Source organism: Pteropus alecto, unplaced genomic scaffold, assembly GCF_000325575.1.
Source record: "Pteropus alecto unplaced genomic scaffold, ASM32557v1 scaffold101, whole genome shotgun sequence".
Classification (NCBI taxonomy): domain Eukaryota; kingdom Metazoa; phylum Chordata; class Mammalia; order Chiroptera; family Pteropodidae; genus Pteropus; species Pteropus alecto.
Window position 1 is genome coordinate 3,995,170 of NW_006432945.1, and position 16,305 is coordinate 4,011,474.

At 32.8% G+C, this 16,305-nt stretch overlaps 1 protein-coding gene across 11 annotated transcripts in view; it reads left to right on the forward strand.

Annotated features, from left to right (window-relative positions):
* Positions 1 to 16,305, forward strand: part of RPS6KC1 (ribosomal protein S6 kinase C1) — a 222,337-nt gene that overhangs the window by 11,844 nt on the left and 194,188 nt on the right. For 8 of the 11 annotated variants that reach the window (XM_025043947.1, XM_025043948.1, XM_025043946.1 and 5 more), the window contains exons 2-4: positions 2,887 to 2,922; positions 8,109 to 8,229; positions 14,918 to 15,033. In XM_025043947.1, the coding sequence (XP_024899715.1) occupies positions 2,887 to 2,922; positions 8,109 to 8,229; positions 14,918 to 15,033 (273 nt within the window). Of the gene's footprint in view, positions 1 to 2,886; positions 2,923 to 4,507; positions 4,625 to 8,108; positions 8,230 to 14,917; positions 15,034 to 16,305 lie in introns of all 11 variants that reach the window. The other 3 variants (XM_025043951.1, XM_025043952.1, XM_025043945.1) reach the window with 2 other exon arrangements.

The following is a 16,305-nucleotide window of genomic DNA, read 5'->3' on the forward strand; positions in this document are numbered from 1 at the left end:
GTACTTACTGAGCTATAGAAATTTATAAACTTTAAATGAAAGATACCACTGCTTTAAATTCCAACTTTTGTGGAATTTATTGGCTGAATTTTATGACAAAATACTGAAATTCACCCAGAAAAAAATTACTAAATGCCAGCAATCTATATCAGAGTGAATTTAAGTATTTTTTATTAGAATTGATACTACTTCTTGAAATAATTGCTAATATAGTATTAAAAGTTATTGATATTTGGGTTTGAAAGAATAAATAAAACCTAATGGTGACAAGGTTTTGTGGAAGTAAATAAACTTAATTATTGTTGAAAATATCACAGATAAATGGAGGGAGGCAGAGTACAGTGAAGAGCATTAGATCAGGAGTCAGAAAATCTCAGTTCTAATTTCATATCTAAAGGTGAATAGCCTTGTGGCATTATACGAATCTTTGGGTCTTGTCTGTAAAAGGGACACTCATAATAACCACTCCTGCCCAATTCATAAGTTGTTGAAGGAATAAAATGAATCATTGATAAAAAATGCTTTGCAAATGTAAATGTAGTAAGACAAGGTTTTTTTCCCCCATGCCTAGCACAGTGTCTTGAACGATATTATCACAGGTAAAGACTTTCTCTCAATAATAAAAAAGAAGCTAAGAAACAAGTCTAGGACTGATTCTTGGAGTGCTCACAGAGTGTTGGGGGGTAGAAGGAGGAAGAGGAACCAAGAAAAGAGAAGCAGAAGAACCAAAGGGAAAAAGAAAGGAGAATCAGGAAAGTAGAGCCCTGAACTTTCCAGACTTGATTTTCACTAAGCTTTGTTTATGCTGTTGGGGAAAGGGATAGTTAATACTCAGCAAACAGCTCTCAATTTAATTTTCTGAACTCTACATAAGTGAATTTTCTTCCCTTCACTTGAGAAATATTTGAGGGTGAAGAGAAGTGCCTCTTGTAAGCTTAAAATTAAAGACCTTCACCTAGGTGGTTTAAAACTACTTAAACTTTTATTTTCTGTATTTCCTGTAATAACCATAAGTATCTTAGTATCATGAAAACATTAAAAGTCTTAAATCATTAAACTGTGTTCTTGACTGCTTCTGGAATGCAATTTGCTACCATGGTCTGGGCAGCGAGCATTCAGTGTCATGTCACCTGCCTGAATAAACCTTTTCGCCAGTGATCCTATGTTGACTGTTTTTGGTGGGTGGATTATTAGTGAATTGATATCCCCGACTTTCTTCTCATTAGCTTATTTTATAAAAATGCAAGAAAAATTTATAAGGCAAAATTATTTTATTATGTGAAATACCATAATTGGGACAGAGGTGTGTGTGTGTGTGTGTGTGTGTGTGTGTGTGTGTGTGTGTGGTGCAATGGGGGTGAGGTGTGTGGTATTTGAAAGTAATAGCTAAAATCCAATATTTGAGTACTGTATGGTTATTAGTTACCTATTCTTGCCTTTTATTCTAAATCCATGTTTTCTAATAAGGTAGCTATTAGCCATATGTGACTATTTTTAGTTAAATGAAATAAAATAAAAATTCTGTTTTTGTCTCAGTAGCCACACACACACACGTATGGACAGTGCAGATAGGAACATTTCTTTCCATTGTCAGAGAAAATTCTGTTGGACAGCACTGTTCTAAATTATTGAAAATTGTAAGAGATTTTACCAAATTTATATATCTAGTTGGAGAATAGAGTGGCAAGAAAATGGAAACCTTTCCTGTCTGGAATTCTTAAGTGAGACCTTTCAAGATAGTTAAATCCTCTAGTAAGGGAGTGAGGGAGCTAACTTTTTAATCATGGAGTTCGTGCTGTATTCTTTTTTGATGTCCACAACAGCCAAGTTAAGCAGGGAGTATTATCCCCATTTTATAGAGGGGATCAAGCCTGTCAGTAGAAGAACTGTAATTTGAACCCAGGTATGTCAGACTTTAAATGGTAGTTTTTTTTTGTTTTTGTTTTAGACCTCAGGAGTAGTTGATCGAAATCCCTGGTTCATGCTGTTGTCACTAGTTATCAAAGAATTTTTCTTTCACCCATAGGCAACCATGTGTTTGATGTATCTTTTTTATTTTTTTGCAAAATGCATATTGTAGCATTATGTTCATGAATTTTACATTTATATAGATGATATTTTGTATATAATGTGAGATTTTCCCACTGTACAATGCCATTTGATGATTTAAGTACCTAGCCTTCTTTTTTTTCAAAAGTTATGTGAGAAAATCTTTCTAAATGGTGTTAGATTTTTAAAAATCAGTCAATCAATTAATTAATTAATTTGTTTGTTTGTTTGTTTGTTTATTTATTTTGGTGTTAGATTTTTTTGCTTTTGGAATTAGAGAAGTCTGAAAGAACCTTCTCTCCTCTTTGCTCAGAGAATATAGGTATATATTAGGTATTCAGTGATTTCTTCTCACAGATATTTATGTGTCTGAACATTGTGGCTGCTTTTTTTTTACTGAAAATTTTTTTGAGCTAATTGTAGATTCATATCCAGTTAGAAGAAATAATGTGGAGCAGTCCCTTGCATACTTTATCCAGATGCAGCTGCTTTTTGTGCTTCTAATTTATATGGAGGCTGGTAAGGGGAGTAGAAAAGTTTGGTAGAATTATGTCACGTAAGTGTGAAGGCCTGAGGCATTCTTTTGTGACTGTGATATGGGAACTTTAGAATGTGGATTTTATTTCAGCTCTGCCTTTATGCTTAATTTTTTAGTGTGTTGTTTCAGATAGTGAAGTTACTATATAGCTGAGTTCCATGTAAGTGATATAATATGGTTATTTCTTTTCCTTTAAGCAAATAGATTTTTTTAAAATAAAAATACTGTCGAAAGTAATTATACAAATGTGAAATCTTAAATTTTGATAATTAGATATTTCTGTGTATGTTTTGTTTTAGGTTGTTTCACGAAGAAATCCAGAGGATGTCCAGGAGGTAACATGTTTATCCATATGAGTTTTATTTTGTATATTTGACAAAAATTTAGTTAACTACTTTATTGTTAAAATGAATTATTTGTATGTCAGTCTGTATTTGTATGTTTGTGTGGATGATGTTTTCAGCTCACAAAACAGTAGTTGAAGTGTCCTATTTCAGACCTGTTAATTACTAGTTAAGTTTTAGTAGGTGTTAAATAAGAATTTGAGAAGTTACTCAGACCTATTAAGTATGTGCTAAATTTTAGTAAGTGTTAAGTTATGTAAATAATTTCAGGACTTATAATGCTGTTAATAACATGGTACTTTTTCTGATAAGTGGCCCTCATAATAAGATTTCAGTATTAGTTAAGGGCCCTTATTTACCTGTTTGATGCCTCGTTAATAAAAAATGCAAAGTATTTGATAAGTAATATTAATTTAAAAGATTATAATAATAAATGGGTTTCTGTCTACTTCTATTTTTATATTGAGTTGACATGTTGACATCCTGGAAAACTGCTTTGGGTGTAGATGTTTCTTTTTAAAATTTTGTAATAAGTTCTTTTGCAGAGTTTTCCCCTCTCTAATGATACCAGCTTGTTATGTTTTTGCTTAAAACTGTGGAATTCTCTGTTTGTAATTACTTTGTGCTCATTACATACCTTTAGGAATCCTCACTGAGGAGCTTCTTTTAATGTTTTTTGATTTACTGTCATTTTAGTATTTGTTCATTTTCTTATTTATTTTTTAAAAAATTAATTTATTTTCCAATTACTGTTGACATACAATATCATATTAGTTTCATGTACAACATACTGATTAGACATTTATATACCTTGCAAAGTGATTACCCTGATCTCATTTGCACTAAGATTAGAAGGATATATGTTGAGGACTTTTTTTTTTCTTACTAAAGTGTTTAAAACAGACATTGCAAATTAGCAGCCTTGATTCTGCAACAATGTTTTTTTTTTTTTCCAAGTTGATTTTAATGTCTTTAGTGGAGTATGTACTTTCTTTTTAGCCACAAGCCCCATTACTACTCCTTATTGACAAATCTGGCTTGATTTATATATTTAAGTTGATTGTTTGGTACTGGTTGGTTCGAATATGTGACATCAGGTTTATTTATTTCAACTTTTATACATTACCATTTCTTACCATACCTGGTCTGAAATTTGTTTTTGTCTTATGGTTAAAAATAGTTCAATGAAAGGCATATTTTAAAAAGATTTCATATTATTTTTCCTTAGGGTTTTAAGATGTCTTACTCCCCTCATCCCATCCCCCATAGCTCTGATGAGAATATTGTAATATTGTTATTTTGGAAGGAAAGGATATATATATCTCTGTCTCCTAGAATGGCGGTGAAATTGTTTGCACCATTGATTAAAATACTCTCTTTACTTAAGTGTCAACTTGATTAGTGTGAACTACTCTTTAGAATTTAGAACTCTTTAGAATGTTGAATTCATAGTCAATACCAGGCTATTCTGCTTTTGCAAATTTACAACTCTGTTAAAATTGAAAATGGGTTGTATTTCTTTTGAATACATTGATTGCTGTGCTGTAGTTTGTAGCTTGATGTTCCCCTTTTCCAGGGAGAATCCTGAATCAACCTACCCATGAACATACTTTCTGCCATTTCCTTAATCATTTTTTGGGGAAATCTCTTTTATAATAACAACTGTTGGTGATCCATTCATCAGAAAACTCTTGTAAGTGTCCTTTAGTTAGATGATTGCATGGTCCTTTATTAGAAATGCTATAAAATTGAAAAATAATGTCTTCTGTCTAACTAGCTTCTTAAAATATAGAATAACCTTGAAATTATAATAGCACTTTTTATTTTTACATATATTTCCTTGAACATTGGAATTCTCATTTAGGAGAGGAATTCACCCCCTAGAATTTGTTTCCATTTTCTTTCACTTTCTCTTTCTGTTCACTGATACATTTAGTTATTGTTTTAGAATGTAGTCAGGCTTCACAAGGGCTATTGAGGATTAGTAGATGCACAGTTAGTCTAACCAAATACAGGGCCAATAATAGGTATTCCTTATAAAATATTGCTGTTTTCTTTTCTTCATATGCCTTGGCACATGCTACCAGACAGCAGTGTTTTCTTCCTAAGAATGCTGAAATACTCACATGGAGTAAATAATTTAAAATTATCCAGGTACCTTTTTTTATCTTTTAAAAATTCCTCTGAATTCTTATTTATTAAAAGCAGCATGGGCGAATCTGTCAAAGTATTGTTTCTCCATAGGTAGTAAACCTGATTGGCATCAGAAATGTGTCAAAGGCTCTTGAAAGGGGGAAAGGAAATCCATAAGCAAATAGTATGGTATGATGTTTGTTGCAAAAAAGACAATCAAGCAAGATTTAAGTACTATAGGAGAGTAAAAAAGACAATTGAGTGGTTTTATGAAATACAAGAGATCTAAAGGTTTTTGGTATCATTAAATAAAATTATCTTAAAAGAAAATTTTTTTTTTTTAATGTAAGTACTTAAGGGAATGTTTTTAATGAAAACGAAGCATTTATTAAATTTGTAGTCTATGATTGTCACTGAATTAATATTTAATTGAGGAATTTTATTCAGATAACTTTAATGAATAAGAAATTTCTGTAGAGTTGGTTCAATAGAGCAATAGCAATACGAAAAAATTGATTATTAGAGAAAATGATTTTTGCATGTATCTTTTGGTACTTTGTGTAGTCCAATTGTAAACATGAATACTTGCTGATGTAAAGGATGTTTGCTTCTGTTCACTTTTCCATTTTGAAGATTTCTAGAAATGTTCAAGCTTAGAAGGAGTAAGAAGAAAGGAGGCAGTGGATAGTGACATTTTGTGATGCTTTGGTTTCCCATATTTCTTGAGGGTTTATATTTGCTCTCAGATATTTCAGTTCTATATTTCTAGAGCTGAGAATAAGGAATATGTGAGTGAATAAATTAGAGCATGGTTAAACACAGGTGCTCACATTGGGTTGGGGAGTTCTCATTCTTACCTGACAAACTATCCACTGGTTTATGTACTATGGTGTTACTATCATTATTGCAATTACATTGTTAACTTTTGCCCCTTAAGTTCCTCTGCCTTTATTTTAAAATGACCCCAACTAGAATATAAATTTTATCTGCAGAGTTCTTTGTTTCCATGAGCTACAGTCCTTTGAATAGCTCTTATGTCTAGTTCATAATGGCTTTAAAGATGGCATAAGTCTATCACCTAGTTTCCCTTTAAGCCCTTGGTAATGTAGTGCTACTATAATTTGATCTATTTTAAAAATACAAAACTAACATTTTTTCCCCCATGACAGAATTACATTCATGAATTAAAATTAGGAACTATAGAGAAGCACAAAATATGAAAATTAAAATCACTATAATTTTACTATGCTGAGGACTTTTACTTTTCAAGTGTTTGGTTTGGCTCTCTTCATTTCTCTTTGTCTTTTACTGGAATTACTGGTATTTTGCTATCAGCACTTGCTTCATTTACGTCATTTAAAAATATAATCTCTTCTGTCCAGGTGGCCCGTCTCATGGCACAGCCAAGCTGCTTAACACTTACTCTGCCCTTGATTTTCTCTTCCTTACCTCTGGCTGGCCCCTCCATGTTATGGTTCCCCATCATTCTGTTGTTAGGCTCCTCATCAAATACTGAGAAACCTTTCCTGAGTGATTGATTACCACCTCTCTGCTGATGACTCTGACATTAATACATCTTGCTTGGTTCTCGCTCTTGAACCCCAAACCCATCTTTCCTATTGGACATTTCCAGTTAGATGCCTCACAAGCACTAAAGCAAATATGTCTAAAATCGAACTTTGTTCTTATCTCAGAACAGCTCCTTCTCCCTTGGCTTTTCATCTTAGGGAATAGCATCACCATTTATCCGGTTGCAAAAGCCATAATTCTAGTAATTATTTATTTGGCATCTTGCTCTCCTATTAAAAACTTCATCAACAACCCCTTCTCTCTCTATTTTTGTTGTTCTAATCACTATTTCCCTTCAGGCTACTCACCTAAGATAAAACTTTCTGTAAAGTCTTCTTAGACCCCAAGGCTGGTTTAGATGCTTTTTCTTTAACATCCATAGGCTGCCCTTCTAGCATTTACCATGCCGCTGTCTTGGGATGTAGTTATCGTGTTGGCTTATTCTTCCTGACTGGACTGGGAACTCTTCAAAGGCAGGAATTATGTTTCTCATTTCTTCATCCTTTGTGCCAACGCAGTGCCTAGCACAAAGGAGGGCCATGAAAATATTTGTTTTGATGACTATTTTTGTTATTGAGCCTAAATCACATGTGGCAACCTGCTTGGCTTGAGCTTTGCTTATTAACATTGCACTCTAATAGTGAGTTTGTTAGAACTGAGGTAAGCGAGTTTTTTAGAAGCAAAGGCCCCAGTTAGTATACCAGGTGACAGAATTTAAAACTCACTTTTATTCTCTTTAGTGGAGACTGAAGGATGATGAATCAGTGATATCAAGGCCATGTGTCACATCCTTTTTCTTTATAAAGATTTTTTTCTAGTTTAATCTCAGTGTGTTTAAATGGTAATTCATACTAATGAAGGTAAACTTTTAATTTGTTTTTTAAAATATACTACTTTTAATGGTTTTATGATCAAGAGTCACCTTACCTCCAGAAATCTTATTACTACTTTAAATTGAGATTTATGTAATAAAGTTTATGTTAATTAGTTGCTATAAGGCCATTTCTTCTTCATTGTTATTTACTTTATCCTTTTAGGCAAATGTTGAGTGTGTACTTCGTTTTGAAAAATGGTCTAGATTATTTTTTGTTTATGAACATGCTGTTTTTGCAATAGAATATGTATTTTGACATCTAGCTCATTTCTAGGCCAATAGTAATTGGCTTTCGAAGAGGTTAAGTAACATTTTATGTAGTATAGACCTTCTTTGTATTAGAGTGAATATTTTTCTAGTATAAAGAAAACAGTACTTGTTTAAAGACCAAAATGGAATATTTGGAGGAAGAATAACTGTTTTATATTTTTAAAGCAAATATTATTAATTTCAGACAGTTACCACATTGGTTAGAAGCAATATTTGTTTACCTTTGCTTGGCAATTTTGAGCACTTAAATGAAAAGATTATATGTTGTTCAGCTATCTGAACCTAAATAGTTTCACTGTGAGATGCACATTTAATTTTCTTCTCTCTTCAGATAATCGTATGGAAGAGATACAGCGACTTTAAGAAACTACACAAAGAACTATGGCAAATTCACAAAAACTTATTCCGACATTCAGAATTGTTTCCTCCATTTGCCAAAGGAAAAGTGTTTGGTATGTAATTATTTTGAATTTGTGATTTTAAAATTCACGATTAACCAGTTATGCATATGTGCTAATCCCCGAAATACTGTGCTATAAATAAAGTCAGAAGCCCCTTTATTAAGATAATTCCTGTCATGCAACAAGCACCTGAAGTTGTTTTTCATGTTCTTGGTAGTTTCGCTAACTCAGAATGCATTTCTTTTTCCCTTCCATGAAACAGCAACGCGACAACAACTCCCAACTCCAACCAATCAAACAAATGAAAAAAACTGTTGGATCATAAGGAAAGATGATGTTGAATTATTATAGTTTGGAATTTTTTTGATTTTTAAAATATATATGTTTCTTGGAAATGTTGACCCATTTCATTATACAGTATCAAAAAATAGTTAATATTACAGATCTCTAAAGGAAATTTTTTAAGTATTGGGGAGCTCTCAAGTTCATGGTGACTTGACAGTTTGAATTTCATCATTGAAAACAATGCTATTGGTAGTTTTCCTTGAAGTGTCAGATTTACTTTATTTTTGAGAAAATATCTGCCAGCTATCCAAGTCTGAATATTTGTTTTTTTCTGCATATTTTTAAAAAGAAATGATCTCAAGCGTTGAGATTTAATAAACAAAATTAATAAATTTTCTGCTTCATCAAGGACATTCTTAACTGAAAGTGGCATTTAAACCTTTAATGCAAATGAGTGGCAGTAAGGAATATGACGATTACTAATAAGTATAGTTTAGTCTTGATTCATGCTAAGGTCAGCTGTTTTACTGCCGTTGCTTTTAGATTATCAGTGCAAATGTCAATGTGGTGAACAATGCAACTACTGTCTTAGGATTATGAAAATGATTTTGACCTTGTTGATATCTCGAAAGGCCCTTAGGGGACCCTCAGCAGTCTGTGGACCACATGTGAGAGCACACATACATACACAGCCACACAGATATGTACACACACATATGTACATACACGTGGGTGTTCCTTGCAGCATTTTCAATAGAAGAAAACTTAAACCGAAATTTCTCAATATGTGATAGTATGGATGCACCATAATTTGGCCAATTAATAGACTTCTTCAGCTATTTGAGATCTACCGGCATGGAAAGGTGTCCAAGATATATTTTTCAGAAACAGGAAACAAATATTGGATAGCACTATGTTTAGTAAGATCCCATCTATGTTTAAAATAGACAGATTTGTGTGAAGACGTACCTACACACATTTGTATAATGCGTGAAATCTCTGAGGGCATGGGAGGTGGGATATTTTTACCTTTTACCTTAAACCTTCTGCACTGTGGAATTTAGCTGTGCACATATATCTTTAAATTGAGTGTTGGAAGATAAACAGCCTGGCTTCATTAACAATAAGCTTGTCACTGGATGAAAGGGAATTGCTTCTAAATTGGTTCTTAGCTATTATTGTCTGTTGCTAATGGATTATCTCCAACTTTTCTTCACATCCTTATATATTAAAGAGTGAAAGTTTTTTATTAATCTTAATAAGTAAGCAATTTATCACTCTCAGTAAATGGTACAGTCCATTTGTAATACTTGATAACTGCAGTGAACCCTGCAGGCAGCAGCTGTGGTTGTGTCGGGGGAATTGTTGGTTAGTCATCTGTTTTTTTAGCTACTCTCACATTTTTAGTACGTTAGCCTCAGCAGCAAAAGAGAGTCCTTTTGTAATTTGCTGAATCATCAGATATGTAGTTACAGTAAAAAGTGTTACAGTAAAAAGAACATGACTTTAGTAATTAGATGGATTTAGGCCCAAATCTATCCACTATTTACCAGTGGTGTGATCTTGTACAAATTAATATGAGTCCTTTTTCTTATTGGTAAGATAGGAATAATACCTTCCTGTTCTGAGGATTTAATCTGTAGTATGTTTAGTGCTCCACGCATGTCATCATCTATTGTTAGCTATCATCTGTTGCTCAGTTTACCATACACCCTTGTGTTTCCTTCTTTAGTGTTGCACTGCTCCTCTGTGAGATTTCTGGTTAGCCTCTCACAGATTTTTTTAGATGTCTCCTAGGAAGTTTTCTGTGTTTCCTTTAGGCTGAGTTAGTCGTTTCCTTCAGTTCTATATCTCACCAATATAGCACCTAACTTATTTTTCTCCAATTTTTTTAAATTTGCAGAATTATCCCAATTTATAGGAAAAAACCTCACAAGAATAGTATGGCGAACACTTACATAACGGTTGCCCAAGTTTACTGATTCACGATTTACCACATTTGTCTGTAACTCTGTGTGTGTCTAATTTTTTTCTTGAACCATTTGAGACTAAGTTACAGATATTATGACATTTCACCCCCTTTTTTCCATATTTTCCCTATAACCACAATACCGTATCACACTGAAGAAATTTAATGTTGATACAATAAAATGATCAATTATGTAGTCCATATTCACATTGCCCCAGTTGTCCTGAAAATATTCCTTTTAGTTTTTTTTTTTTGGATCCAGAATCAGGCCCTAGGTTTATTTCTTTAATATAGAGCATTTCTCATGCATTTTTTCTTTTATGACATTGACATTGTAAAAAGTATAAGTCAGTTTTGTGGGTTTCACACTCTAGATCTGATTGTTTTCTTATGATCAGATTTTTTTTTTTCTTTTTCTTTTTCGTTAGATCTCTCATCGTACTAGATTTCCTCTGAGAAAGGGGCTAGCAGCTCTTGATAGCTGAGAAAGAATTGGCCTGGCACTACCTATCCATTCGACCTCTGGGTTTCTTAGAGCTGACCTGGCATTCACAGCTAGGCTGTGTTATTCTGTTAAACCTAAACAGTTTCACAGAACATACACATTAGACAAGGCCACTGTGTGTCTTTGGATTAAGACAAAAACAAGATTACTCCATGATCATGTCTAAACACAGACAAAAACATGAATGTTGTTCAAGTCACAAAAATGATTAAGCATTCTGGTTACCGTGAGTGACGCAGCTTCTTCATAAATGACAGCCATAGCCTCTCTTCATTCTTCTTGCCTCATAGGAAGATATTTTTAAATCCTAGAATTAGAATTCATAGTCATAGAATACCTACACTTCCTGACAGCATCCAAACCAAGCAAAGCTCCACTTCTTTGAGCCTTTCTCGAAAGCACCCAACACAAGCCCAAATCCTTTAAGTCCTTTCTAACACCTTCTTAGTGAAATGCCCCAGTGTTCCCAATAGTGTATATTCTCCCTAGTTAAAGGTGTAATTCATCCCGCTTATTTAACTAGAGGTGTGTTCTTGGTACTGTTGACTAGAGGGAATTCACAGGTGAGAACTTTGGCCTCTTTATTTTACTCTGTGACTGAATTTTTGATGTAGTTAAGAATCACCATCAAGCTTTCCTGGCTAGTTTCATACTGGTTAAGGATAACTTTTAGTTGCATATAACCAATTTTTGATCATCGACATTTGCATTTTAAAAAGTTATAAGCTCTGTTTTCTAGGAGTAATAATAATAAAAACAGAGAAGATCCTGAAGTCAGCTTATAAATCAAAGAAAGAGACTTATTTCCGATGATTTACGAGCTTTGTTAGAATGTTTGAATTTATTCCTCCTTCCTCTAGCTTTTAATAAACAAACCATTATTGTGTAATTAGAAGCGGTGGAATGGCTTGTATATAATACATACACACACAAATAATATACATAATATATAATATTGCATATTAGACTTTCTCAGGAAAAATTGTTTTGCACTTTCTGTTGTAAGTTATATAAACAATGACCCTGTGACTGGAAATTTAAACAGGGATAAGAGAAGCACTTGATTATGATATCCCATTGTTTCTGCCTTTCAAATGAAAGTTTTGATGATATTAAAGGATTAACAACTAAAGAATAGGGTGTTGTCTACCATTAGGATGATTGTTGAATATTGCTACTTTTTAATTTACCTTTAAAATTAGGTTGTTTTGTTATATATATTAGGGCCAGTAGTTATTGCATTAAAACCCAACTACTTTTTTTTTTGTTTACGTTAACCAGTACTATTTTTTTTTATTCTGAAATCTTAGGAACAAAGAAATGAGAATGTTCTTTAATCACATTTGTTCTGATGATTGGATTCAGTGTAATTGAACCTTTTAATGCGTAAGCCTTTATTTTTGGTTGTGCTCCACTCTGAAAGATGTTTTAATTCATCTCTGCTTATCTAAGTTTAGTGGAATGGAAATGCAAAGATCAATAGGAGTACTACAAAGGCATGCTTTTGACATATGTATTCTGTTTAGGAGTTAGTACACTTCTTGTAATACACTTCTTGCTTAAGCATTTTAGTCTTAACTTACCAGGAAGGTGGGCTGAGTCATTGATCACTATAGGATTAAAGATCTCAAATTTGTATATATTTGTTTCAGCTAGTAAGTAAGATTTTTTAAGGGTATCATCAAATATGAGGAAGCTTTTTATTAAAAGTTCTCAATAAATAGTTATGCATTTAAAGACAATACTATGTGGTCTTCTGGGTTGAAACATAGTGTATAATGTGCGCATTTTCTGGGTTTCTGTTCTAGGATTATAGATGCCCACAAAATTACTAATATTAATTCATAGGCCCTGGAATTTACTCTTTTGTTTAAAATATAAATATGTTTGGATGATAATCACAAGCACCGGTGCATACTTAATTTCTTACTTAGGAAAAAGAAGGAATAATGGACATTTAGCTGCCATTTTAATCTTTTTGGCTAGTATATTTTCCCCAGGATTGAGTAATTTAGATTGTTTTCAGGCCAGAGAATGTGCTATATGTGTTGGGGTTCTCGGAAGTTTGTTTCCAGATAATATTATTGATAGAAAAGCCAGCAGTGTCATTTTAGATGTGCCTTTGTCATTGGGATACTGAGTTTAATTGGATTGTTGCATATGAACTGAGAACTAATGGAAAAACAGATATAATGGATTCTGTTAGGTTTGGTTACTTGTGAAAAAGCTTAAAATCAGACAGATGTTGGTTTTATACTCATGATATAAGATCTGGAGGTAGCATCGGCAGGACAGCTCCACAGTAGTTAGGAATGAAAGATCCTGCCTTGTTGCTCTGTCATTTTTTAGCTTCCACTTCATAGTCCTTTTTGGAAAAGGAAAAGGAGAAAGAAGGAAAGGGAGAAGGGAGAAGGTATATACTGGCTATCTCTTAAAGAGATTTCCCCCCTGGGCTGCCTGTATCTTAGAAATTAGGGAATCTTTTACTTCTAGGAATATGTTGAGAACACATTGAGATGGCAGTTGGCAGTAGTATCCTGGATCTAATAGACTTCCGTGTCCCTGCTAACCTGTACGGGGACTTGAGTTCTTTGGGGATGCTGACAAAAGTTATACACTCTTTTCCTAGAAAATTGTGCCTGTGGACATATGCATGGAATTTTGTAGGACTGTTATCTCCATTAAGCGTAGGGGGCTCTTTATGGACCCATTGTTACAATTTATTAGTGAAAGATTACTATCTTCTAGGATAGAATGTTCCACTAAGACAGTTTTTTTTGTTAGAAAAATTTTCTAAGTTTTCATTATTTACTCATAAAGTCAACAAAAGTTTATTAGCATGTTCTGTATGCTAGACACTGTATGATGGTACTTGAAGATTCAAAGACACCATGATTGATTTATTAAGTACCTAGTGTGTGCCTGGCATGGAACTGGGAGCCTTAAGTACATTGTTCATCTTTTCCATTTTATAAATTAAGAAATAATCTGCCTAAGATTTTATAGCTAGTGAATGATGGAGCTACTATTTGAACACGAGTCTAGTTATCATGAGATAGACACTTCATCGTAAGAATGCAACACACTGAGCTTGAGATATTTAGTGGTTCAGTTTCAAATTCTTGCTTTGGGTAATATATCTAGGAATCTTTTTGTTTCTTAGTTTTCTCTTAACATTTTGCAAGCCACTGAAACTATTTAAATATGTGATGATACTATTTTGAGTTTGTGTTTTTTAAAAATCTGTATTGTATTCAGTATACTACATGGCATGTGTCAGATGCCAATGGGTAATCTGATGTGAGAGTAGTAAAGAATGATCATATTTGAAAATGTCTTGTCAGCATTCAAATTGTATATGTTATTTAAAAAATTCTGTGAAAAGCACCTTTCGATCACCTGGTAAACCAGAGCTCACTTGTGCCATGTGTGTTCTCTTTTTTCTCGCAAGCACACTGTCATATGTGCTGCTGACAGCATTACACATGGAATTCGGCTTAAAAGCTTTTTGCTTTTGAACCCATTGATATACAGATGTTCTCATAATTTTTTCTCTTCAGTTCCTTTATAAATCAAAAAAAGTGTGAAAGGGGAAATTATATGAGTAATTACAGTATTAAATTACTATAGAAAACCGTCAGAGTTCTTTATATAATTCTTTTCAACTTCAGTTTCAAATCACCAGTTTTTTAAATGGTAAGTTTCTTATATTGACAGGCCTTAGATTATGTTGGCAGCATTAATTTATCAGTTGACACCTTTGCTTCTTGTTTTATTTGAAACATGATTTTCTTTTCTGGTGAGGGTGCTGCTGATTCCAGTTGTGGAGACAAGATTTGATTTGAGAAGATCGCATAATTAGAGTAAATAGGCAGTGTTGTGATAGGCCTGCTGCTGCTCTTTACTCTGTGAACATAAACTATTATAAATCCATGTTTGATTCTTCTCTACTTACAGAGTTGATTCTTATTTAATTCTAGGACGATTTGATGAAACTGTTATTGAAGAGAGGAGACAGTGTGCTGAAGATCTGCTACAGTTTTCTGCCAACCTTCCTGCTCTTTATAACAGTAAACAACTTGAAGATTTTTTCAAGGTTGGTGGTCTTTCTGAAATATTTTGTACTTTATTAAGTATCTTTGTCTTTTAATTTGTAGTAAAGATTTTTTAAACAAAAAGTTGTTTACTTTTGGATTTTATTATTCACTAAAATAAGTAGAGGCTTAATAACTGTCTATGGCATGCCTTCTATTTGTAGTGTAGAAATGAATTAGATTTTTGATTCATAGATTTAAAAATTGATGCAAAGGATTTAAAGTTCATCTGATGCACTCCATCATAACTGAAATACATTAATAAAATTTTAATTATAATGAAACTCTAGTAGTTACCTTCACTTTTTGAGGTGTTTTTCAGTGATAGACTTCTTTTTGTGAGACAAACCACTGTAAGTCCATATTAAATGTTATAATTATACTAATTTGTTTACAGATAGAACAAAAATAGTCACTATAGAATTTTAGAGTGGGCTAGTACGGATTTTATTATCAGAGATCATTCGATCAGTGTTTTAAGTTTCTTGACATACTTTTATTCTGAGTTATCATTTTTAATAATAATTTTAAAATTTATTTTGAACTGCATCTGCAAGTTGTTGGTTGATATCACTGTCTTTAACAACCACAATTTTCCTATTGCATTTAGCTTTCTAGAAAAAAGCTAGGTGATTGTGCTATAAATGTATTTTTTTCCTTCAACTAAAAATCTACTCATTTATATAAATATAATTTCTTAGAACATGTAGCCAGCAAGGTATATGAGTAATGGGATTTGTTATTTTCCTGAGGCTAGTGGAGCTACAAAAGGAATTTATTTTTTATGACCTATTTTAATATACTGAAGTTGATCTTTTGAAAGATATTATAATACGAACTTATGACATATAATATTTAATAGAAATAGTAATAGAAGAGTTTGTAGTAAAAATAGAATTCCTACTGATTGACTTTTGTTGCTTAATTTTTCATTACTCTGCAATCTAGGCCAAGATGATCTATTTGGCTTCTGCTTATGACCTAATGGAGATCTTTAGGCTCAAAGGCCAAGTCATATTGATACAGTATTTAGCCCTTCGCTGTTCTTAGTTACAATTGTTTCTAGGCAGCAAAGAATATATGCTTATAGAAAAAGGCAGATTTATTGAGCAAGAAGACTATTGCTTTATAGAAATTGTGAAAGACAATCATGTAAATTAACACATACCAAGAGCTAAAAAATTCAGTCTAGGGATGGATATAGAAATCAGATCATAGACTTTGGACAATTTTAATGAAAGTTACCTGTTTATTTTGTTTCTTTTGGATCTGGG